General features: G+C 40.4%; 1 protein-coding gene across 3 annotated transcripts in view; it reads right to left on the bottom strand.

The window, feature by feature from the left end:
• LOC124721259 (casein kinase II subunit beta-like) overlaps nucleotides 1-27,109 on the bottom strand; it is a 76,613-nt gene that overhangs the window by 34,699 nt on the left and 14,805 nt on the right. For all 3 annotated transcript variants that reach the window (XM_047246135.1, XM_047246133.1, XM_047246134.1), the window contains 4 exons: nucleotides 22,679-22,754; nucleotides 14,042-14,144; nucleotides 11,690-11,881; nucleotides 8,239-8,428 (listed from right to left, as the gene is read on the bottom strand). In XM_047246135.1, the coding sequence (XP_047102091.1) occupies nucleotides 8,239-8,428; nucleotides 11,690-11,881; nucleotides 14,042-14,144; nucleotides 22,679-22,750 (557 nt within the window). In that variant the 5' untranslated portion in view covers nucleotides 22,751-22,754. The remainder of the gene's footprint in view (nucleotides 1-8,238; nucleotides 8,429-11,689; nucleotides 11,882-14,041; nucleotides 14,145-22,678; nucleotides 22,755-27,109) is intronic.

The raw sequence follows: 27,109 nt of genomic DNA, 5'->3' as shown, positions 1-27,109 counted from the left end.
TCTGGCATGGCAACGGAAAACAGCAAACCGAAAGCTGAAATTTTAAATTTAGCATTTGAGAAATCTTTCACGCATGAGGATCGTATAAACATACCGCCGTTTGAGTCTCGTACAGATTCCCTTATGGAGGACATAGTGATAGACATCCCTGAGGTTAAGCAGCTGAATGGGTTGAAAATAAATAAATCGCCAGGTCCTGATGGGATTCCAATTTGGTTTTACAGAGTACTCTACTGCATTGGCTCCTTACTTAGCTTGCATTTATCGCGAATCTCTTGCCCAACACAAAGTCCTGAGCGACTGGAAAAAAGCACAGGTGACACCTGTATATAAGAAGGGTAGAAGGATGGATCCTCAAAATTACAGACCAATATCCTTAACATTGGTTTGTTGCAGGATTCTCGAACATATTCTCAATTCGAATATAATTTTTTTTTATTTAATAAACTTGCAGCCAAATAGCCATATACAGTTACTTTGCTTAACATTTTACATTTACATTTTACATTTTTGCATATTCATTTATCGATTTCACTCTTTTACTGCACAGTTCTATGTGATATCGTTCACAGGCTTCGTTACACAGTTCACATACACATGTTGTGGTTGGGTCGTAATAAGTTTTGTTTTTGCAGATTAGATGACGGAAGCTGTGAATAGAAAGTCTAGTTACGACATGTCGTCGTTCGAAGTTTGGTGCTGTCCATGAGTGGTTCGTCATTGCTTCAGTGCCATAGAACTCAGGTCATATTTTTTCTCGTTTGTCCTCCATGATCTTCAGTTGCTTTCTGGAAGCCCTGGTGTGTGGTATCATATATCGAAGTCTGATGTCTTCAATTAGGAATGTCTCTCTCGCTAGCAGGTACACTAGTCTAGATCTTGTTCTCTTTGAGAGACCTAGTGCTCTTTTTAGATAGATCGATTTTACCTTTTCTAGTGTTTCTAGATTTTTTCTGTCATATAACCTAAATCCCATAGGCCAGGATTGGCAAGATTTTTGTGCTGAATTGTTTCATGGATGTTTCTAGACTGAGTAGGCGGATGTTTTTGATGTCCTGTATTGCTATTATTGCTTGGGCTGCACAGTCTGTTGTATGTTTTGTGAAGCATTTGGCTGTAGGTTGCAATGTCACTCCTAGGCATTTAAAGTCTGATGAGATTTTTATTTTTTGTCCTCTGATGCTGATTTCCACATTCTTGGGTGTTTTGCCTCCTTTCCTGAAAATTACCATTTCTGTCTTTGTTATGCTTATGTGTAGTTTGTGTTCGCTGCACCATTTGTCTATTTTCTCAATGATTGCAGCTTCTGTATATCTGTTGAACCTACAGCTATGTCGTCAGCGTATGCATATACATATACATCATCTTCATTTTCTCCAATTCGGAGTACTACTTCAGTGGCAAGAATGTAGAGCAAAGAGCTCATTGGGTCACCCTGTATGACTCCGTTCGATTGCAGAATGGGGTTCGAAAAGGAGAGGTTGTCTGATATTGTGATTAAGTTGTATTTGAGAATTGACTTTATTATTCTTGCCCATACGCTATCTTCTCCCATTGTGTTTTCCAGTTTTCGGACTATGAGATCTCTTTCCAGTAGGTCAAAGGCTTTGGTAAAGTCTATGAACACTGTGTAGAACATTTGTTTCTTTTGTAGCGCTTCATCGATGTTGTTTAGAAGAAGCCTGACTGCCGTAAGTGTTGATCTTCCAGATCTGAAACCCATTTGTCGTTCTGGGAGATGACTGTCCACAGAGGCTTGGATTTTTTGTGTTATCTTTGAAAACATCTTGAATTGAGTATTTTCCACGGCTATGCCTCTGTACTTGTTTGGGTCCATTGGGTCTCCTCTACCTTTGTAGATAACTTTTATTGTCGAGTGTCTCCATTGTGTCCGAATTCTTCCAAGTTCCAGGCATTTGTTAAATAGTTTGTTCCATACATGTTGGAGGGCCTCTTTTGCATCTTTTATATGTTCATTATATATATTATCGGGTCCTGCTGCTTTCTTGTTCTTCAGTGCTTTTATTACTTCTTTCACATCTTCTTCTTCATTTAGAGGTTCCCATATATTGTCTTTTTACTTACTTTGATGATGTTTCTCTTTCTTTGGGGGTGTTTTGATTCTTCGTTTGTTCAGTATCTTACTGAAGTGGTCTTCCCATTCCTTCAAGTCTGTATTTGGTGTATGAGCCACTTTTCTTGGTCTTGCTGCTATGTATGGGTCTTTCTCTGCTTCATCCGCTTCTCTTTTTGCCTCTCTTTATATATATATATATATATATATATATATACAAAGATGAGGTGACTTACCGAACAAAAACGCTGGCAGGTCGATAGACACACAAACAAACACAAACATACACACAAAATTCAAGCTTTCGCAACAAATTGTTGCCTCATCAGGAAAGAGGGAAGGAGAGGGGAAGACGAAAGGAAGTGGGTTTTAAAGGAGAGGGTAAGGAGTCATTCCAATCCCGGGAGCGGAAAGACTTACCTTAGGGGGAAAAAAAGGACAGGTATACACTCGCACACACGCACATATCCATCCACACACATATATATATATATATATATATATATATATATATATATATATATATATATATATATACTTTTTTCTTCTCTTCTATTAGTTTTTTGTAGATTCTCCTCTCTTCTGCGTACAGCTTGTATGTTTCCTCATCATGCTGGTTTCTTAATCTGTGGAGCATTCTTAGAACAGTGTTCCTTTTGCTGTAGCATTCAGCATCGAACCATCTTTTTGCCGTCCTTGTTTTTGGGTTTGTTTGTATTACTGAATTTTTTTAGGAGGTCTTCTATTTGGTCTGTTGCTTTTTCAAGGTCTCCTTCCTCTATTAAAGTTTCTATTTGTGTTAATTGTTCTTGCTGGTTTGTTAATTTTTCTATATCAATTTTTCTTTGTGTGATTTGGTGGTTCTTTCTTGCTGGCGGTGACGTGACAATATTTATTTTTATCTGGATTGGAATGTGCTTTCATATAGGAGTAATGGAGTCATGCCATATTGGTTGAATATTTCCTTCTATTTCTCCTCTTGTTAATGCGATATCAATGGTGCTTTTCCCATTGTGGCATATGTATGTAGGTATCTGTCTATCGTTAAGTAGGGTGAAACCATCTTCTTTTAGGGTTTCAATGACTAGTTTTGTTTTGTAGTTTTCTGTGTCTATTCTGCAGTTGAGATCGCCTGCAATAATGGTGGGTTTGCTGTCACATTGTTTGATGAGTGTGACTATTTCGTCAATTATTTCTACAACATTTGCGTGCGATTTAAAATAGGTTGCAATTATATTTATGTTTGCTGCTTCTACTAGCATACTATTTTCTTGTTCTATGATTTTTTTGGTGAGCATTATCCAGGGTTTCAGTAGGATAGATATTCCTACCATGGGTCGTCCTCTTTCTCCTTTCTTTGCCATTAGGTGATAATTTTAGAAATCTTTATGTTGCCAGCTGTGTCAGGAAGGTTTCTGTTAGAATTGCAAGATCCAAATTTTGCAGAATGTCTGTTGGTGTTAGGTTAAGAGCACTTTTTACTCCCTCTGTATTCCACAAGACTGCTTTTATTTCTTGCTCTTCTGGTTTTCTTCTTAGTTTAGTTGAGCTCTGCTCCCTCTTACATTGATTGTCTTGGGAAACGAAATCTACGTACTTTTATGTTTTCTGGCCAGAATTCTGGTTCTTGTGCGATTTGTAGCTTTTCAAACGAAATACCTACTTTGAAAGCTTTTTTGTCGCCCAGTGTGTGCAGTTCTTCACATTGTAGTTGTCCCAGTATTCTGTTCTTGTTAACGTATTTCACTACTGTAGCAGTTGTGGTGGTTCTCTAAGTTACCGATGTATAGCCACGCTGTTGTTTCTGCTGCTTGCATTTCTTCGTCTTTTTTTGTACCTATTATGGTTTTATTATTACTCTGGTTTCTTCTGTACCAGCTCCTCCCTACCACAGTACTCCAAGTTGGTTCCTCTAGTTCATTAACCTGATTTTGGATTTTATTATGTTGCTCATGTGCACTGATTTGGACTTGTAGCTGATTTTGTTGCTGGAGCAGAGGATTTCTGTATATTGTCGTTCCCTCTGGTTTAACTTTGTTGCTGTATTTAGTTTGTATGTTGTTTCCATCAGTTTTGGTTTTCTCTGGGTCTAGGTGGCATCCCTTCTCTAGAGTTTTCTTTATTTGCTCCTGTATTAATATCCCTAGCTGGTTTCTTAGGAAATCAGTTATCTCCTCCACTTTATGCCTCAGTTCTCCAATTTCCGTCTTATTTCCATCTTTTTTTGCTTTTTCCAGAAAGCTACCCACAACGATGTCTCCATTGAAGTAGTTCTCAGATCCTGTAGGTGTCTCTTCTGTCTGCCTCTGTCCGCTATGTGCTGTTTCCTGCGTAATCAATATTTGTCGCTAAGTGCCCAGCAGGCACTGTCTGCTACGTGCTGTTTCTTGCGTTTCTCCAATAGATGTCGCTAGTTGTCTAGCAGTGCGGCTGTCTTCTACCCCGTTCATCTCTTCTTGTTGGATGTTCCTAACCTCTCTTGTAGGATTCCTATTCTCCTCCTCCTCCGTTGCTTTTGTTTCTAAGCATTTTCTTATTTCACTCACCGCCTCTAGTAAGTTGTTCTTCATTTCCTTCTTCATATATCTTCCTCCTTCTGCCACTTTTCCGATCATCACAAGAGCATTCTCAATACAATGCACTGCACTGTCCACCATCTAACTATATATAATGAATTTCCTTGAGGCAGAGAAGTTGCTGTCCATGCATCAGCACGGCTTTAGAAAGCATCACTCCTGCGAAACGCAACTCGCCCTTTTTTTATGATATCTTGCGAACCATGGATGAAGGGTATCAGACGGATGGCATATTCTTTGACTCCCAGAAAGCGTTTGACTCTGTGCCCCACTGCAGACTCCTAACTAAGGTACGAGCATATGGGATTGGTTCCCAAATATGTGAGTGGCTCGAGGACTTCTTAAGTAATAGAAGCCAGTACATTGTCCTCGATGGTGAGTGTTCATCGGAGGTGAGGGTATCATCTGGAGTGCCCCAGGGAAGTGTGGTAGGTCCGCTGTTGTTTTCTATCTACATAAATGATCTTTTGGATAGTGTGGATAGCAATGTGCGTCTCTTTGCTGATGATGCTGTGGTGTACAGGTGGGTGTCGTCATTGAGCGACTGTAGGAGGATACAAGATGACTTGGGCAGGACTTGTGATTGGTGTAAAGAATGGCAGCTAACTCTAAATATAGATAAATGTAAATTAATGAAGATGAATAGGAAAAAGAATTCTGTAACGTTTGAATACTCCATTAGTAGTGTAGCGCAGACATATTCACGTCGATTAAATATTTGGGCGTAACATTGCAGAGCGATATGAAGTGGGACAAACATGTAATGGCAGTTGTGGGGAAGGCAGATAGTCGTCTTCGGTTCATTGGTAGAATTTTGGGAAGATGTGGTTCATATGTAAAGGAGGCTGCTTATTAAACACTAATACGACCTATTATTGAGTACTGCTCGAGCATTTGGGATCAGGTCAGATTGACGGAGGACATAGAAGCAATTCAGAGGCGGGCTGCTAGATTTGTTACTGGTAGGTTTGATCATCATGCAAGTGTTACAGAAATGCTTCAGGAACTCAGGTGGGAGTCTCTAGAGAAAAGGAGGCATTCTTTCCGTGAATCGCTGCTGAGGAAATTTAGAGAACCAGCATTTGAGGCTGACTGCAGTACAATTTTACTGCCGCCAACTTACATTTCGCGGAAAGACCACAAAGATAAGAGAAGAGAGATTAGGGCTCATACAGAGGCATATCGGCAGTCATTTTTCCCTCGTTCTGTTTGGGAGTGGAACAGGGAGAGAAGATGCTAGTTGTGGTACAAGGTACCCTCCGCCACACACCGTATGGTGGATTGCGGAGTACGTATGTAGATGTAGATGAACCTGTCGTAACCATCACTAAGGCAAAGGTAAAATCTAGACTAGGCAGCTGGATCAGGAGGCAATGTGTTAAATAATGGACTAAAAGCCATAAATAAAAACACGATGAGCTAATAATGCCGAAATTATTTTTTAAGAGAACTTCTGCAACTTTGGGCTTAAACACAAGGCAGATTACACTCATGGTAATGACTGCCTATGGGAACTTCAATTAGCACCCGGACACGACACGCACAGAGGGAGAGTGCACACTGGGCTACAGGGGATCTTCCAATGCTACCCAACTGAGGCCAATTAGACACAAAATACTTGTGTCATTACTTCTTGAAGAAATTGGGGCTAATAGAAATGTAGTAGAGCGTACAGAGACTCCTTCCACACTCTAAAGCCCCCCTCCCTCCCCCCAAAACACACACACACACACACACACACACACACACACACACACACACACAAATAATTTGTCAAACATCACTAGCTTTGTTTAATTGCATAGTAAAGTTCTGGTAGAATGTCAGTGCTTGAGGAGTAAAGGAGACAATGCTCTGAAAAGCCAGTGCTTGAGGAGTAAAGGAGACAATGCTCTGAAAAGCAGAAGCACTGAGCCGTCGACAGGCTTTGTCAAATACTTGACTTTTTGTGAGTAACATGTTTGTCAAACAGATCGCGTTTGCCAGAAAATCTGAAGACACACTTATTTAATAAACAACAATTTTTTATTGCAATTAATTTCTCTGTATTGCGAGTTTCCACGATTGTGGAAACTAAAATCAAGGACAAAAACAAAAGGGCACTGACAGTTACCAAAATGGTGGAGGTGTTGCATCTTTCCCAACCATATATTACACAGGTATATATTAAGAAGAAAATCAGTATTCTACACACAACATACAAACAAGAGTGCAACAAAATAAAAAGAACATAACTGAAGCCCTCCAGTTCCTCCAAAGACAATGTGTGTTCCACATTGTGGTATTTTAATGAACTGTCGGAGGGTCAAGAAGAGATTGAATCTGTGAATACTTTGGTCTTCTTTTTCAACATTAGTGCAAAGTAACAAGTTACTGACTGTCCATTTGGAAAACGTTGATGTAACTGTCAGGTTCTGTGTACACTATTTCCTTTAGCAGATTTTATTATAGATCATTATACTTTTGCAGATTTTTGTGGGTATATTTTTCTCAGTTTCAACCATTGCCTGGGCAATAATCTTGTTTGCTTTTTCTTATTTATACGCAGTGTCAAAGTCAACGCAAGAAATGCTTTCTCTGCATTGGTAGTCATTTCTGCTAGTATCAAAATACTTCACAACATGAACAGCATCTGTTTCAAAAGTAAGTTTAAATTGATAAACTTTGTTCGGAAGTCTGCGGGCTTATTCAATAAAGCTAGGGATAGGAAAGAGCAAATTTGACAAACAAGTGTGACTTTATGGGAGCCTTAAAGGTACTAGTTGGCTTTTCTAGCATGACAGGGAGAGACCACACAAATTCAGTTTCAGTGTGGGCAGGAGGGGGATTAGACACTTATTTTCTCCCTCCGGATAAATTAAATCGAACATTTTATGTTAATAGTAATAATTTTTCAGTAATCAAATTGTGTTATGTAACTAATCCGTTACTGAAATTTTTTACCTAAGTGAAATCTTATCAATATTAGTGATCCCCTTGACAACCAGCTATTCACATTATTAAGAGTAAAAAAATTAAGGAATTCAAGGTAATGATAATACTTAATTTGAGAACTTTATGTATGACATAAGCAGCAAATGCAGAAAAAATGCTATCAAACCACATTACTCCAGTAATACTAGAATTGGCTATTTTTTGAGTTGGCCTCACTCATCAAATCAGAAATGAAATTGTAATCAGACATATCAGTGCCAACAAAGATCTCTATCACTTTCACATAATATGTCACCTGATATCCCTAAGAAAAATCAAAGATCAACTACAAGTTATTTCACCAAACTGATACTTCAGAATGTACAAGTGTAAACAAACTCAGTACAATAGGTAACGGATTGTTTTTACAGGGCAAAAACAATTCTGATCATTCAATTATTGAAAAATATAACATCTGAGAAGCATTGTATAAACGTTGACAAGTACAGATAATCAATGACAGATCATCACAGATGCAGTGTCTGCAACAAGCCAGTTCTGCAGAATAATATGTTCAGCTGATGTGATATTCACAAATGGTGAACACACACGCGCATGCCCATGCATGCATGCATGCACACACGCACAGGTGAACTCAAACTTATAGGGTCTTACCGAGGTACAAACTGGTTAGCTGGTCGCTTTGGACGGTATTCTGGATGCACCATAAACAACATCTGTGGAAAACCTGTACCAAAATATGCCCCATCAGTATGGTGGTGTCGTGAAGATTTTGGTGTATAAACATCCATACACTTTGGACAATATGTCTTCACCATGGATTCACCTGGGATGTCTGATAAACCTAAGGAACATTCACCACTATAATAAATTATAGGTTTAAAATTTTCATGCAATACATGACTGTTGAATGCTGAAGTCTTATATGTTCCAGCATTTCTTAATTTCACACAGAAATACAATGCCAACAGCAAAACTTGGAAAAATATCATAAAAAGTTAACATCCCTAAATTTGGGATGTAAAACAAAAGCAGGAGGCTGAAGTTTAAAGTCAGAGGCATCAATTCATCAACAGGCACATAAACATGACAAATCTCTCTAGCTTTTGAATGAATCTTTTCCCAAGCCATAGACAGCCTTTTTTTTATGCCTGTGAACAATTCAATGCCTCTACAATTTGCTAAGTTGTTTGTTATTTTTGCCTCGAAATTATTTACACTCTACAAGGATTTTCCATTATTAAATTAACAATGAAATTAAAAATCTTTGATGCAATACTTTTTTTTCGAAGGGTAATAAAATGTCATTCATCCAAATGAGTCCTCCACCTTCAATCTCAGAGCATATCACTGACAATGAAAGTGACCATATCTGGAATGACAACCTATCCACCATCCACTGAAATTATTGTTTATTTTCCACTATTGGCCCATTTCCACCACCCATTGTAATTATTGATTGTTTTCCACTAATGACCAATTTTGGCCATTTTCAAGCAGTAGTTGACGTGAGTTAGGACAAGTCACCAACGCATACAGTCACCAGCACATGGTGGGTAAACAGTTGGCTGGTTTCATGTTCCAAGGATCACTTTGCATGATTAATCTTAATGATGTGGAATGGGCCATTTTCAATTCACATCTCAAATTAATTTGTAAATATGGCTACATGCTGGACATTTTTATTTTAAATATACAGACATGAGTTAGTAATTCCCACCCACCAGTTATCACAGATTACACTAATAGAAATTCTTCTACGGAACAGAAAGTTTTCAAGGAGAAACTTTCAGTTCGTTTTAAAATTTTAATTTGCCAACTGACATTTTATGCCACTGGGTAAGAGATTAAAAATTTTTGTTGCAGCACTGTGCACCCTGTTTTGTGCTAAAGACAACCTTAATGTGGAGTAATGAATGTCTTTCTTCTGATATTGTTTTTATGTACATCATTGTTCCTCTTTAACTATAGCGAATTATTTGCAACATATTTACAATTATATATTAAAGTAAGTGTACAACTAGTACAAAATAGTTTAAAGAGTTTTTATGTTGACACAAATGAGACCAATGCCTCTATGTGCACTCAGTTGCTGATGTTATTACCTGTTCAACAATCACCAAACTATGAACATTTATTTGACTACAGTCAACTTGCAGCGGAAAGTTTTTTCATTTCTCCTGCTGTTCATAAGCTGTTTTTGTAGTACACATGATACATTGTTGTAATTTACTGCTTGCCATATGCTGGTGCCTGGACAACTAGGGGGTTTGCCCTTGTGCAGAGCAACTACCACTTGAAAATGGCACAATAGCTGAAATTGCTCATTAGTAGAAAATAAATAAAAATTACAGTGAACGGCAGAAATATTGTCACCTTAGAAATTTTGTGCACCTGTAGTACCTGCCCAAAAGAAAGTAACTGAAAGACACAGTTTTCTCACAAAAAGCGGAATTGTAACCTGAATATTTGCCCCATTATTATAACAACATTCTGTACATTTTAGATGTGAAGTATTTTAAGTTCACATGAAACACAAACTAAGTTTAAAGAAGTAAATATCTGTTATTGGTTGCCTTACAACTTTATGCTTAGTAACTAGGCTCTCCACACTACACTGCTACATGCCGAGCAAACAAAGTAGTTTTACCTATGTAACAAGGGCAAGTTTACCAATTACAAAAATGACTAACAGCTAGGTAGTTAATATTTAGGACTCCTGTGATAAAACTATTCCACATAGCGAATTTGCAGTTATGTATGCCACACACAAGTGGGCCAACAGTACTCCATGTGCTCCACATATTGTGTATACAGCACTTAGGTGTTCATTGCTTGGAGGAGTTTGTGGGGTTTTTGATATCTTAAATGTGATACAACTGGTACTGAACATATGAACCAGAAAACTAGTAAACTTCCGCAACAGAGAATAGTATTACAAGGGAATTAAAAATACAATGACAGTGTGTCGTTTTGTGCTACAATGGGACTAAATACAAGACGAGTGTGCTAAATGCAATAGTTAAGCTATTTCAGCTGTCTGTCAACTTCTTCCTTTTAAAGAAGAATGATAACCTTGCCACTGTGAGGTGAGAAAATTAGTGTTTAATGTCCCGTCGACAACAAGGTCATTAGAGACTGAGCACAAGCTCAGATCAGGGGAGAATGGGGAAGAAAATGGGCCATGCCCTTTCAAAGGAACCATCCCAGCATTTGCCTGAAGCGATTTAGGGAAATCACGGAAAAACCTAAATCAGGATGGCCACAGACTGGTTTGAGCCGCCAATCTCCCGAATGAGAGTCCAGTGTGCTAACCACTGTGCACCTCACTCAGTCCCTTGCCACTGTGTGTGTGTGTGTGTGAGAGAGAGAGAGAGAGAGAGAGAGAGAGAGAGAGAGAGAGACAACAGTAGTAGTAGTAGTAGTAGTAGTAGGGGCAGCAGCAGCACTACTAACAGGGTGCCCCTAATACGAGCAACATGCTGTGAATAAATACAGGATAGTTACACTTACGACTGAACCTTTTCTAATACACATCTGTCTCCATACACAGCCATTCTAAATAGGAAAGACTTGAGGAAGATATGATGAAAGATGATATGCCTCCAAGTTCTATCATTAGCTTTCTCAATACAGAGGACAGTTACTGTGCAGATATCACATACAGGTTCAGATTATCAACAACTGAATGCAATCACTTGAACTTACAACAGAGCCAACTTGAAAAGCTTTTCAAATTCTAGCACTTACAATATGTGATGACTCATTAATTACCCAATAAGAAAACTAGTATGATAATTATTGAGGTCAATTATGGTTCTACTTCCCCTATGTTACTCCATACACACAAAATGTGGCAACACCACAAAGTGAGACAACTTAACACAAAGTTTTTGAAACAACAGTTTTATTTGTTCAGAGTGGACAAAGACTAACAAACCAAAGTGTGGACACTTTAGTAGAGTGTGTGTACTGGGAAAGAAAAAACAGCAAAACAGCATGACGTTTACACTAAAAAAGGAAAAGAAACATTTTTATCATTTATTCTTACTTTAGGAAAATTCTGCTATAACAGTAGTCTTAAATCTGCCTACTGGCTATTTACCTATTGGCAACATTGGCTGGCTTTCACAATAAACTCTTGGGCAATGGCCAAAGTCACCAGATTGGTATTTTTCTATCATTTGACCTATTCCTCGATTTGTAAGAATGTACCTAGCATGGATGAGACCGTACAACATTTCAGCTGCTTGCTCAATAAGATCAGATTGGTTTGGATTGTCCTCCAGTTCATCATCTGCAAGAAAAATGGAAAATCTATTAACAAAACACACAAGCATCAACAGACTGGTGCAAAGCATCAGTTTTACAAGTCAAATTCAGTTATTAAAAAAAAATTAAAAAAGAAAACACCAAATGTATGAAACAGCACTCACAAAATAATCACTCTGACCTAACCAGACTTCATTTGGATGATAGTTTATGAGCTTATTGAAAACATTGAGTAGTGGACAACCCCAGCAGCGAAACACCTCCACCAGCTGGAAAAGAACTCTAGTTGCTTTTGGATCTTCATCCTCATGCTGTTACAAAATAACAAATATGTCATGAGACTACGTAACATTTCATTACTGTTTGAGATATTTAGATATCTGCAAGTTTTATTCTCTACACACAGTTTGTGCACAACTACGGTCGAGTTGGTAGTTTTCGCATTCCCCAAATTTGTTACCTCAGTAGCTTGGGATTCACAGAAATGTTTCATTACTCACTTCTTCTTCCTTGCATGCAGTTCATGCCAGTTCCTCTAATTTTTTATTCTTAGCAGTCCAAGTCAGTAATGATACAGAGTACTGAATACGTTTTGTTTCCCATGTTTCCTTTCCCACATGCAGTTTATGTCCGGCTTGGATGAGTTGGTAGTATTTTTAAGACTCCAATTGCTTCCCCCATGATACATTTCTCATTCTAGTTTCTACTGTACAGGAAATTACTGGCTTTTCTATTGGTCACGATGTTGAATTATTAGAAAGTTTCAAGAACTGACTGGAGAATTTACTTCTAATTTACAATATACTATTCAAATGTGCTCACAACAATGATAATGTAGTACATTTTCTCACTGCCTAGAGCAATCATGTAGTGGAAAATATGCAGACTGTGATTTTCTTCACAGAAGAGGCAAGAAATGATTAAATGTGACTTGTGTCAAGAAGCTTCCCAAGTCTTAGTAGTGTCAACAACAAATATTAAAAAACATTTATATGTAACAACATTCAGTAATGAATACTTTGTAACAGGTACATGTCTTGACAATACCGAATATACACAATACAAAATATAGTCATTACTTTTACAGCCTTACTTCATCTCCCCCCCCCCCCCCTTTCCCTGGCATATTCAATTCATTCTTAGTGCACACACACTACAGTTGATGCAGCTGTGAAAAATCTGTCTAGTTTTGTATTTAATTACTCATGGGAAAGAAAATTAGTTTCGTATCTGTTCATCTATGTATGAGAAAATTATCCACATTTTAATAAATTTACAAGATTCTCAAATTATCACTTGTCAGCTTAAGAACTTAAACAACCTTTAACAATGTGTCAGGATTAGATATTTCCCTGATACGGATTTATTTTTTACCTGAAGAAGATTATGTCACTGTTGCAAGGAGCAGTAACAAATTTTAAAGCAAGGAAGCTAATGCAAAAGTATTGATCAATTGTCCTTTTTGTTATTTAACAGCCTTCCCTTCCATTTGCTTATTGTGGTCTTGCTGAATGATCATGATTACATGGTCTCTATACATTAGTAGAATTTAAATAATTTAGTACTGGTCCCTAACATAGCTTGTATTTATTGCAAATCTCTTAGAGTGCAAAATCCCAAGAGACTGGAAAAAAAGTACAGATGACTCCTGTATATAACAACAGTTCTTTTACTGTTGTTATATACAGGAGTCATCTGTACAAAATTACAGACCAATACCCTTGATACTGGTTTGTTGCAGAATTATTAAGCATATTCCACGTCTCAATGTAATAAATTTCTTTGAGACAGAAAATCTACCCACAAATCGGCAAGGATTTAGGAAACATCACTTGCGCAAAACTCCATTTGTCATTTTCTCAGACAATATCCTGCAAAGCATATATGAGAGGCACACAAAGGACAATACAATTCATTCAGAAATTTGTTAGGGACAGACAAGTGAGCTGGACCATATTTACTTCCAGAAGCAACATCAACAAAAGCTAATAGAGACCTATGTCAATAAAGCATATCACAGCTTACAGAACCATGTGTTCGTTCAGTAGACAAGAGTACTGTCTGAGCAGGAGGGAGGTCATTCAGGATCTAGCTTATGGGATGCTCATGAAGTATGAGGAAGTACAAAGTCTTCAATTTATTATCATGGACAAGTATCAGCAGAAGCCCCTCTGTACAAACTTACCAGGTTCAAGATCCAAAATCATGTCAAGTGCCTGACGATAGTGTGGAACTTGTTCATTCAATCCAGTAAGATTGAACTTATCCTGAATGTAGTCTTCATCAACCTACAAACATGTAATAAAAATAGTAATTAAACCACAAAAGGTGAAGTACAAGTGAAAGGGAAAGAAAAGTATTAAAGAGAGGAAAGAGGATAGTGTCTCATGGGGATGAGAGGGAAGGAAAATATTGAACCTGTCAATGCCTGCTTTGGCATATGAGATCATCACAATGGCACTGAATGGCAATATGTGGAAAATATGTGCTACAACAATAATTATACTTATTCTCATGAAATCACATTTGTTAGCTTTGACAATTTACCAATAAAATATCACCTTTCAACTGAGCCTCAAACCATATCCCAAAAAAATTATACAGAAGGAAAACAAATATTTTCATAGCCCTGTTGTATCTCTGTTTGCACACGCACACATCACACACTGCAATATCATTGTGTTACATACAGAAGCCAATATCCAGAATTTGTGGGTTCGACCTACACACAGGCAGAGAAGAAATGGGGGTGTAAGAATACAAGGGAGACGTTAGCAGGTAAGGTGGTAAACGGACTGGTAACATTCTGGACATATAGAAAGGGGAGAAAAGGTATAGGAGTAAGTTACAAAACTTCACATAGAATTACAGCAGCAAACATTTCCTGATGTAGCACTGTGACGCACTACACATGCAATATAGAACTGACATGAAGGTTCAGAATTTTATGAACACAGTAGTCCTGCACAAAAATATCACATCCAAATCAATTGGGCAGGAATTTGCTTGTGTCATCTGCAACAAAGTAACTCAGGCCCAAAGGACAACATGATGCTGACTAAGAGCTGTGTCATATGCCATATACCATCATTTTGACAAAATACAAGAGATGAAGGGGTCACTCACTCAGCAGCTGCTAGCTTTTCAGACCCTAAGGGCTGCTATTTCCCATTCAAGAAGCACCTCAATTGGTCTAGCAAGGGTGAGTGCACCTTCAGTCCCCAAACCAAGGAAAAAAATCAACTGTAGTAATGGGAATCGAACCCACTTCCTCCACAATGCAGTCTCACACACACAGTCTGCTCAGCTATGGAGGTGGACTGTGCCATTGTTTTTAGCAGAGAATTACAAGTTTGAGGGAAGGCTGTCAGCTGGTGCACTCAAGAGTTTATGAAAGTGGTAATTATGGAAGAGAAAAAAATAAATAAGAAAAAATAAGCCATAACGTTATCATTCACAATAAGTCACAAGAGAGAGTGTTTGCAGGAGGAAAGATTTACACAGGACTGTAGGTCAATGAGTGCAATTCTCTTTACAGGTTAGCTTGTAAAGTGACAATAGAGATGCCTTGATTTTGACAGAAACCACAACTTTTTGTTACCCATTAATAATCCATGTATTCTACAAGGTTTGGAGACTGCAGATAGATGGCACTGACACCTCATCAAAATTTTCGACTGAAAACCATTCAGTCATCTTCAAGTGAGTTTTACACAGCAGATTGATGGTGCACATCAACTTTATACAAAAAATTGTCACAGTGGCATACGCACAGGTTTTTGCTGTATGAACACCTTACGTTGAGTTTATTTCCCTCTGTCAAATGTCGTTCCATATGAGGCATATGCATAACAGTGGTACTGCGCAAGTTCCCTCTCACTACCTGTGAGCCAACAGAATAAAAATTTGGGGGTCAAATTAATTGCCACTGCAAATAATATTTGGTGTAAGATTTTGTCTTTGTGAAGTAGTTAATGAAATCGCAGGGTCCCATGTCTTACCAAGTTGAGAGTTGCCAATAGTATTAACAGCATCTTTCACTAAGAGTATTTCCACAGATTCCTTAATAACTGAATCCCAGAAGGATCCCATCGTGGGTCAGATTTATGTGGCAGAATAATCCTCAGTACTCCTGAAATACAGTGCGAAGCTACGTCAGACTTACTTGCGTGCAAAGGGCAAGTGTGGAAATCATGTTTCACGCATATTTCATGAACTGTGTGTGGTCTGACCAATGTTGGTTGGTTGGTTTAGAGGCGGGAGAAGGGACCAAACTACGAGGTCATCAGTCCCTTGTCCTAATAAAACAATAACACAAGTGTGAGAATAAAACGAATGAAACATATAACACAAAACAGAAAGAAAGGAAAAGCCATAAGAACGAAGGAAAGACGACGAACGCTAAAAGGAACACACTAGAAACAGAAGAGAGTAAAACATGAAAGCAGATTACAGTGCCTGGCCAACCACGAGAATAAACAGGGAAAGCCAGCCACTCTGCAACACATTAAAACCTCCACCCTAAAAGAACTAGGGTGGAGGAAACAGAGGGACAAAGAACATGAACTAAAACCTAGATAGAAGTATAAAACCCACACTCTCAGATAAAACTTAAAACTAAAGCTGCTGTGGAGGCATTGTTGCCCAACACCGAAGGCAGGGTACTGGGAAAGTTAACAGTCTGCCACAGAGTGGCTAAAAGTGAGCAGTCCAGCAAGAGGTGGACAACTGTCATTTGGGAGCCACAGTGACAGTGAGGTGGGTCCTCGTGACAGAGTAGGTAACCGTGTATTAGCCACATATGGCCAATGCGGAGCCGGCACAGGACAACTGATTCCCTGCGAGAGGACCACATGGAAGACTTCCACACATTCATAGTCTCCTTAATGACACACAGTTTGTTGTGCGTGCTGTTATGCCATTCCAGCCAATGCTCCTTAATTGCTACAGTGACTTCCGGTGACCACCAAAGGACTGCCTTACACCTCTGGCACCCTAAAGAGTGAGGGATCATGTTTGCTGCTGCAGAAACAATTGTGCTAGTCACCTGCTCAACCATCACATCGATGTTACTGTGTGGGGGAGATTCAGTGGTGACAGCAGAGGTGAAAGTTACCCAGGGTGCCTTGTTAAAAGCCCATCTGGGCAGTCGTTCGTGTGCCTGATTCTGGGGCAGTGACAGGAAGACGGGGAAGCGGTCACTACAACACAGGTGTAAACCACTTCAGAGTGCTGGAAAATGTCAAGAATCGAAAGGAAGTGACAGCAGAGAGCGGCGGGGTTAAAAGAGTCCTTAGGGCCATGCAAAAGGTCCAGACAAAGCTGCGGCCGAGGCGTACACCATGGAGGCATACGTGAATGGACCAGAAGTAGAGGTAATAAAGGGAAGGACTCCAGTTCAGAGAGAAGGGACTGCACGCGAACCGCAATCGTTAGCCCCGATCTGGGCTGCCGATGCGGGAGATGGACTGCCCGGGCAGGAAAAGGAGACGGTAATTCGGATGCTCAGGGGAACTATGAATGTGTGCTGCGTAACTGGCAAGCAGTTGTGCACATCCGATCTGCAGTGGAGGGACACCAGCCTCCATCAGTACCCTGGTCACCGCACTCATCCTTAAAGCTCCTGTCACTAATCCAACCCCACAATGATGCACAGGGTCGAGTAAATGCAATGCTGAAGGTGCCGCCGAACCATAAACAACACTCCCATAGTCAATTCGGGATTGGACAAGGGCTCTGTAGAGCTGCAGCAGTGTACAGCGATCTTCACCATTTATGGTAACACCGAGAACAGATGTTGGGGCCTGGTACCCGAAAAGATGTTTGATCTTTGCCCAGACTTGGGAAGGTGATGTGTGGCACCCAATTGTGGAGACATATCTCTCCCAACACTCCTTCTTCTGTTGTTTGATAAGGTAGCGAACACGGGCTCGGAGCCGTTTAAAGGCTATGAGGTGCTCCAGGGAAGGGCGCCACTTATGCCACTAAATACAGCTCGCCAATGCTCCTTAATTGCTACAGTGACTTCCGGTGACCACCAAAGGACTGCCTTACACCTCTGGCACCCTAAAGAGTGAGGGATCATGTTTGCTGCTTCAGAAACAATTGTGCTAGTCACCTGCTCAACCATCACATCGATGTTACTGTGTGGGGGAGATTCAGTGGTGACAGCAGAGGTGAAAGTTCCCCAGGGTGCCTTGTTAAAAGCCCATCTGGGCAGTCGTTCGTGTGCCTGATTCTGGGGCAGTGACAGGAAGACGGGGAAGCGGTCACTACAACACAGGTCGTCAAGTGCTCTCCAGTGGATAGATCGGAGAAGTCCTGGGCTACAAATTGATAGATCAATGGCCAAGTAACTACCATGAGCCACACTGAAATGTGTAGCGGCCCAGTATTTAAGAGGCAGAGGTCAAATCGCGACAGTAAAGTTTCGGCATCTCTGCCTCGGCCAGTAAGCATGGTACCACCCCACAAGGGGTTATGGGCATTAAAACCTCCCAGGAGGAGGAAAGGTTTAGGGAGTTGATCAATCAGTGCAGCTAATACATTCAAGGGTACTGCAACATCTGGAGGAAGATATACATTGCAGACAGTTTTTTCCTGCGTCGTCCTTATTCCGACAGCCACAGCTTCAAGAGGGGTTTGAAGGGGCACATGTTCACTACAGACCGAGTTTAGGACATAAACGCAAACTCCACCTGACACTCGATTATAGTCCCTATGGTTCCTGTAATATCCCTTATAGCCGCGGAGGACAGGGTTCCGCATTGCTGGGAACCAGGTTTCCTGGAGGGCAATGCAGATAGCAGGTGTAAAGCTTAACACAGTTGCCGTAGCTCAGGCAGGCTGTGGAAAAAAACCGCCGCAATTCCACTGGAGGAAGACATCTTGAGACTGGGAATGCATGGAACATTCAGTGAGGCAGTTTGTGGGTGCCACCACAATTTCCTTGGTCTTAGGGGGGTTTTCTTTCTGGATTTCTCTCGCTGTTCCTTGGGTTTCCCTGGCTGGGAGGACTTCACTGGCTCAGTCTCCGGAACTGAGGATGAGCGTGAAGCCCTACGACCAGCTGGTTTTGGGCTCTTCAGCCACTGATAGGCGCCGTATTTCCCACTAGAAGAAACCTGGGAAGGGAGTGACCCAAAGGACCCCTTCCTAGCGAGAGAAGCTGAAGAAGACTTACGCTTCTCTGGCTTAGAAGTGGGGACGGATGTCCCCAATGGTTTGGGGGGGGGGGGGGGGGGGGGTTGCCCCCTAAGTAGGTGGTGCAGGAGCAACAGGGAGGGAAATGCCACCCACCGTCAAGGGGGCAGGTGTAGTCTTCCGGCTCTGAGAGGTGACCTGGGTTGGCGGAGCTGACGGTGCCAGAACTGTTCTAGCGGCGGTGTAAGACTATGTCATACTCACAGGATGCAGGCGTTCAAATTTTCTCTTAGCCTCAGTATAGGTCAGTCTGTCCAGGGTCATGTAATCCACGATTTTCCTTTCTTTCTGTAGAATCCTGCATTCAGGTGAGCAAGGTGAATGGTGCTCTCTGCAGTTGACACAGATGGGAGGCCAGGCACATGGAGTATTGGGATGTTATGGGCGTCCACAATCTCAGCATGTGACTCTGGAAGTACAGCAGGAAGACATATGGCCGAACTTCCAGCACTTAAAGCACCGCATCGGGGAAGGGATATAGGGCTTCACATCACACCGACAGAACATCACCTTGACCTTCTCGGGCAATTTATCATCCTCAAATGCCAAGATGAAGGCAAAAAATATGGGCATCCACAATCTCAGCATGTGACTCTGGAAGTACAGCAGGAAGACATATGGCCGAACTTCCAGCACTTAAAGCACCGCATCGGGGAAGGGATATAGGGCTTCACATCACACCGGTAGAACATCACCTTGACCTTCTCGGGCAATTTATCATCCTCAAATGCCAAGATGAAGGCACTGGTGATAACTTTATTGTCCTTCGGACCCCGATGGACATGCTAGACAAAATGTACACCTCGCCGCTCTAAATTAGCGTGCAGCTCATCGTCTGACTGCAAAAGAAGGTCTCTGTGAAATATGATACCCTGGACCATATTTAAGCTCTTACGGGGCGTGATGGTTACAGAAACATTTGCCAGCGAGTAACTCCCGTGACTAGGCAGAGGATGCTGTTTTGATCAAGACTGACCCAAATCTCATTTTGGACAAGCCCTCCACCTCCCCGAACTTGACCTCTCAGGAAAGATTCCCCATCAGCTCTGGAACATACAAGGTACCGGGGCAAATAAGATCCGCTGCCATTCTTAGCCTGACATTCCTCTCATGGTGTGGCCAGGGAGGGGAGCGATTTGGGGTCATACTTCTGCACGTTGAATTGAGCTCGTCTTCGCTTAGAGACTGCTGGTGTTTCACCACCAGCAAGAGATGATGGACTACACTTCACTGCGTGTCATCCACCCTGATGCCACCCACTCCGACCAGGGGCGCCTCACCACCAGCCGCAGCAAAGGCCACGTGGCAAGATGGCCATTGCCGGGAGTCCCGATGCCCCAGGGCGATGGGCATCTACCCCATGGCATACGTGGGGAGTTAACGGCGCAGGCATCAGCAGATCGATCCCTGTGTGGTCAGGGGGCTACAACCAACAGGGTACATTGTGGCCCCACCACAACTGACTGTCTACCGTGCTGGATATCAGGTGCAAAGAAGTCCATTGTCATCGTTGGCGCAGAAAGTGACACTGCATCGTGCATGGTGGAAAACACACCCAGGAAGGTGTCCTCGCCCAAGAGATGGAGAATGGGCAGGACTGCAATGCGACAAAGAGAAAGTGGGCTAAAGATCTCAATGCACAATGTACACAATGCACCTTTTAAGGCGTCCTTCACTATTTGGCTCGCTCTTTGGGAAAATTTTGAAGAATGGAAGTCAAACCCTACAGGGGACCATCACATAAAGGCTGAAATGTGTGAAACTCCTTTAAGTCACCTCGTACGACAGGCAGGAATACCTCTGACCTGTTCTAACCGCCAGACCCGCAGGGAGGCTGACCAATGTAGACTTTGCCACATTGACAAGGTATTCTGTAAACTCCAGCCTTCCACAAACCCAGGTCATCCTTCAACATGCTGAGAAGAGCACACATCTTTGCTGGTGACCAGAAGATTAATGTAATGCTTGTTTAGGGTCCTCCCTAATCTAGATGAAATGCTGCCCACATACCAGAGGAAAAACCTGGACTGTAATAACTCCTCTCCCTGCACCAGCTATCTGAAGTGTGGAACTCACCGAAGGATCAAAACACACACACACACACACACACACACACACACACACAATGAAAGGCATGATGGCTGAATGCCATACTGCTGCTAGGCATAATAATGCTCAGTATTAACAGTACCATAATAATACCAAACACACATTCATTTTGAAGAAAAAGATCTGTCATTTCATCTTGTTTATGCTGTATCCTCACATTCTACAAACTTATTTTTGTAATGCCAAATATCTCCCTTATTGTGAGACGTGTTCCATCTGCTGGTGAGATCAACAGTGAGTTCCACCTGGCACTAAAGCTGTATTACTGTCTCACATCTCTGAAATATCAGCAGACCTGTTTTGGCAGCAGTCAACAATTTACAGTGACAGACATACAGGTTTCAACTGTACAACCCCTGTAAAGGGAGCTGAAAACATTACATGCTCAATACTAAGCTGCCTCTCAATACAGAATAACATTTCCAGAAGAGAATCCAACACCATATTTGGAACTCACTCAGGGAACACAATTCTTAAATATATTACTGATTCAAATGAAAGGCGTCAACACTACTGGATTTTGTTTTATTACGGTGGTAGGATCACTACTCTGGCTTCAAGATAAAATGTGTTACTCACAGAATTGGTGGTACAATATTAAATAGCATGTAATTTCGAACATTTTTGCCTGTTATCCATGGATTTCTTATTAACCTGTGTGACTCACAGACTCATAAAAGCCTTTCTAGCTGACAGACGTTACACACCAATAAATGTATGAGTGCATGCTGAAGAGTAATTTCTCCAATTGTTTTTGTGAAAACTCTTAAGGCTTTTTAAATAAACAGAATTGACATTCTACACCCTTTTTCTTCATGTCCATATATTTATTTCTCCACAGTTACCCTGGCAATAAATACATTTCTCCCAACGAGGTAACAGTTTCTTGATACCATCACTGAAGAATGTTTAACTTTGTTGTGGTGCTTCATCACTACCAAAATGAAATCCTCAAAGGTGTTCTTTATGATTTGGAAACAGAAAAATATGGGACGGGGCCAAGCTGGGACTGTATGGAGGATGATCAACGACAATGAATGCAAGGTATCTGATTGTTGCAGCACTTGTGTGTGGTCTGGCATTTTCATGTTGGAGGAGAGATTGCTCCATGTGTGTACGAACTTTCAAATTCAAAACATTAATACAGCATGCTGTTTCTCATGAACTGACACAGTTACATTACACAACACTGTTACATGCTACAATTCAGAGCCCTCTATTGGCAAAGGGCTGCAAATATGTTGACGGGAAGAATACAGATATTGAAAGTTAATGTTTCTTTTATTTAAAAAGCTTTAAGAGTTTTCACATAAAAAATTCAGAGGCATTACTTTTCAGCACACCTTTGTATTTTCTGATTTAAAGTTTCCAGTTTTATTATATGTTAAGTGAATAATGCACTGCAGTGTCAATTTTTCTTTGTTCTGTAAACAGTCATTCCCAGTAAGAATCTGTTCACACAAGAACACATGAGTACTACATAATTAACCTGCCAAGTTACAGTATTTACCTCACAGAAGAACTCATTTCCTCTAAGCCCGCAAAACCATGATATCCAAGAAACCTCCTCCGAGCTGCTCATTGTCCTGAAAATGAATCAGTTACAATAAACAATTATGTATATCATAATTTCTCATAGTTGAGTAGAACATTGCAGTTGACTGAAGAAAAATGTAAATTAATCTATTGCCTATGTGAAGATTATTCTAAAAGCATGCTACATGACTAAAGCACTTACTGTACAAATGAACAGTAAGTTGTTCATATGATCCAAGACCAACTAGGTATCTGCACTGAATAACAGCCAATCTACACAAGGGATAATAAATTCAAAAAGAGACTAGATATGTTTCTAATATACTGCATTAACTGAAATACAAGAAGAAATAACCAAATAGTGTTTAAACAGGAACAACGAAGTTTTGAAAATGCAGGGGTAGATAATTAATTCCTTCTCCTGATATTTCAAACACAAAACATCTACAACTACATACACACGCCACAAACCACCATACAGTGCATTGCAGCAAGTACTTTGTACCACTACTAATCATTTCCTCTCCTATTACACCTGAAAATAGAGTGAGGAAAAAATTAGACTGTCTAAAAGCCTCTATACAAACTCTAATTTCTCGCATATTAGCTTCAGGACCTTTCAATGAAATGTAAATTGGCAGCAGTAGAATCGTTCTGCAATAATAATAAATCTGTGCAATAGTGCCCTGCAGGAAGAGCATCATCTTTCCTCTAGAGATTCCCATCTGACTTCATGATGCATCTTCATAATACGTGTTTGCTGATCAACAGCAACAGAACTCAAGAATGAGTTGCACTAGCATTCTATACACTGTCTCCTTTATGAATAAGCTACACTTAACCAAAATTCTCCCAATAAAACGGAGTCAAGCATTCACCTTCAGTACCATCAAAGTGATGTGCTCTTCCCATTTCATATCACTATGCAATGTATTTATTCGCAATGACTGTGTCAAGCTGCACCCTACTAAGGCTGTATTCAAACGTTACAGGGTTGTCTTTTATACTCATCCACATTAACTTAGACTTTTCTGCATTTAGAGCAAGCTACCATTAATCATACCAATTAGAAATTTTGTCCAAGTCATCATGAGCATTGCTGGTCACTCAACGACACCTTCCCGTATACCACTGTGTCGTCAGCAAACAGCCATAAATTGCTACTCACCCTGTCTGTCAAGCCACTTATGTATATAGAGAGAAAAAATCCAGCTCACTTCACAGAAGGAAGGAACTGGTTAGAGGCCTTAGACTCAAAACTTTAGTAATGAGATGAAAACTTGATGTAAAGATACAGAGTGTTAATGAAGGTATAGCAGACTATTTCAACAATACTTCAATCACCTTCCCAACTTAAGAACAGGCACAGTACCAGCACTATTTTTGAATGTTGTTGGCATCACCACTGGCTAAGTTCACCTGGCTGCTTCAGTCAGGTTTCAAGCTGTGGCTCAGTGACCGACAGTGTGCATACAACTTCCCAGTTTTAATTTTTAGTTTTTCAGTTTTATCACATTTTATATTTTATGACATTAAAATTTTAAATTTTTATATATTATGAAAAGGATAAATCACTACTCACCATAGAAACGACATGTTGAGTTGCAGACAGGTTGTGCACACCTGTGTGACAGATGTGCTCACTTGTGTGAATGTAGGCATGTGTTTCCTTTTCTGAAGATGGCTCTGGCAAAAAGCTCAATGTGTAACAGTCTTTTCGATGTGCCTGTCTGCAACTCAGTGTGTCACCTTCACGGTGAGTAGCAAACTGCTCTTTACATAATATTGTTGATATTCCAACCTGGACTTTCCATTGTTACATTTTTATATATCATTTTATCAACATAGATCAACCTCTTGACAATAATTGATTGAAAATATATTCAAATTAAATATAAAAATTATTCCAACCAAAAACTGACATGAATTCTACAGTTTCAGACACGGGATCACTGAACCCTCCATTGTGACCATGTCACACTTTATCTATTTAGTGGCAAGATGAACCACCTGGACAGCTGAACACGTTAAAATGCCTGCTTCTGGGATGGTGAGAGGTGCAGTGGTCCAGTATTAAACTTGCCTCCCAGATTAACGACAAGGGTCAGTGTGGTGGCCACCCTGAACATGATCTTTAGGTGATTTTCCACATCCACTGAGGTAAACCTTGGAATGGTTCCCACCTCAGCCACACAATGTTACTTCAGCCATGCAAATGCACTGGATGAGCCAGAAGGGATACACATATTCCTCCCTGGAGGGTGGCTGGCAGTAGCTTTAAAACATCTTTGGGAGTGGCAACCTCCTCATAATAATAGTGTACGTACAGGTATGGTTGGTTCCCCACAAAACTGGAGATGTGCTATATCAGTCCTGACACAGCATTGGCTGGATAAAGGGCACCAGCAAGAAAAGGAAAGGAAAGGAAAGGAAAGGAAAGGAAAGGAAAGGAAAGAAGGAAGGAAGGAAGGGTCAAGGTAAGGGCATAAGCGCCTTAGCACCTAAGGCATCAAAGTCTATTGTCAAATCATTGTGGCACTTGTTTGTTACACCCCATAACTACCATGGCATAAGCATCACACTATTTTCAACTTGCACTGATACAAACATTGAAAAACAGATGTTCCTGTACAATTTCAAAGTCAGGAGTCATATCTGAAGTTTCATCAAAGCCCATGCTTGTACTCTGATTTTTTGTGGAAATTTTGCATTTTGAAATGTGGTTATAATGTCTACTTCAGGATGAGTATTGGTAAAGTAACAATGAACTCAGTCTTTAAAGAGATACAAACCTGTGGTCATGTGATGGGGAAAAAAATTAAGTATCCGGAACTGACAGGATACTGATTTTACTCTTGCCATAATAGACATCGTGTTGATCATTAGAGAGAGGCTAAAACACAGTTTCTATTTGTCACAATCTCAGGATTTGTGAAGTCTGGAGACTTCCTGTAATAATGACAAAGATCTATGTGATGCATTTTTGGAGTGTGGTAAATTCTTGCAGGTATATTTGTACAGTGCTTTAAACATTATAAAATACGAGTACTTTGCCAAGAATTATACTTCAGATACATACCGAAGCACCATGTTCCAAAAGCTAATACTGTTGAAAGTATTTCAGTATACCAAGAACCACTGTTCCGTACACAATGTAACTTAGCACTTCCCACATGCTCGGAGCAAATGAAAAAGGATTCTGCCTATCTCTCCACTTCTAGCACACCACATGTGAAGTGCCAAGATATACAGCACATATACTAAAGGAAGTTTCATATGAGCATACACTTCGCTGCAGAGTGAAAATTTCATTCTGGAAACATCCCCCAGTCTGTGGCAAAGCCATGTCTTTGCAAATATCCTTTCTTCCAAGAGAGCGAGTTTTGCAAGGTTCGCAGGAGAGCTGTGAAGTTTGGAAGGTAGGAGATGAGGTACTGGCAGAATTAAAGCTGTGAGGATGGGGCGTGAGTCATGCTTGGGTAGCTCAGTTGGTAGAGCACTTGCCCGCAAAAGGCAAAGGTCCCAAGTTCGAGTCTTGGTCCGACACACAGTTTTAATCTGCCAGGAAGTTTCATATCAGTGCACGCTCCGCAGAAGAGTGAAAATTTCATTCCAGCACATATACTGATGGACAAAAATTGTCGAGTCCAACTGCTGACTGAATGGACTAGTGTACATAAATGGCCATTTGAAAATAAACGATTATCATTTGCTGATAATAAATTGGTAAAAACTATCAGTGAATCCTTATCCCAGATTTTTGATGGTTTTTATATTTCTGGCAGTAATAACAGGATAAACTCTAAGCTTTGCACATAATAACTTACTAATACCAGGTCTCAGAACATAAAATTTCATACATCTACTGCTTTCCAACACTTTACAAATTGAGGCAAAAATGACAATTTTTTTCTTGGCCCTTGTAAGGCCAATTGAGGAACTCCTTGGTTGAGAAATAAAAGCTTTGATCAGGAAAACTGGCAGCAACCAAAAGATTGGTGTGCTCACCACATGTCCTTCCATATCTACATCCAGTTACAGCTGTTGGTTGAAGGTGACACTGTGGTCTGTCAGTAGCATTTCGCCTTCTGAAAACTCTTAAATCATTTTCATTGGAAAGAATATGTCCTAGACCACCCAAAAACTATATTTGGTTTTGCAATCTGAGTATATAAGGCCCTAAAAACGACAAGGTGGAGACGCATTGAAAAGGGTCTGCCATTTCGTTGGTACTCAGTTAAATCTGACATCTTTTATTATGTTCTACAATTTTTTAGTACTCTGTGGAAGGCAAAATCAAAAGTCTTCATGGCTAGGAAGTGAGAAAGGGCGAATAACTCTAAAAACTTTTTTAAAAAAGATGTCTTCTGCAATGACTAATGGTAACATATTTCAGTCTGTTTTC

Source organism: Schistocerca piceifrons, chromosome X, assembly GCF_021461385.2.
Source record: "Schistocerca piceifrons isolate TAMUIC-IGC-003096 chromosome X, iqSchPice1.1, whole genome shotgun sequence".
Lineage (NCBI taxonomy): Eukaryota > Metazoa > Arthropoda > Insecta > Orthoptera > Acrididae > Schistocerca > Schistocerca piceifrons.
This window is presented reverse-complemented; position numbering and strand designations above follow the sequence as displayed.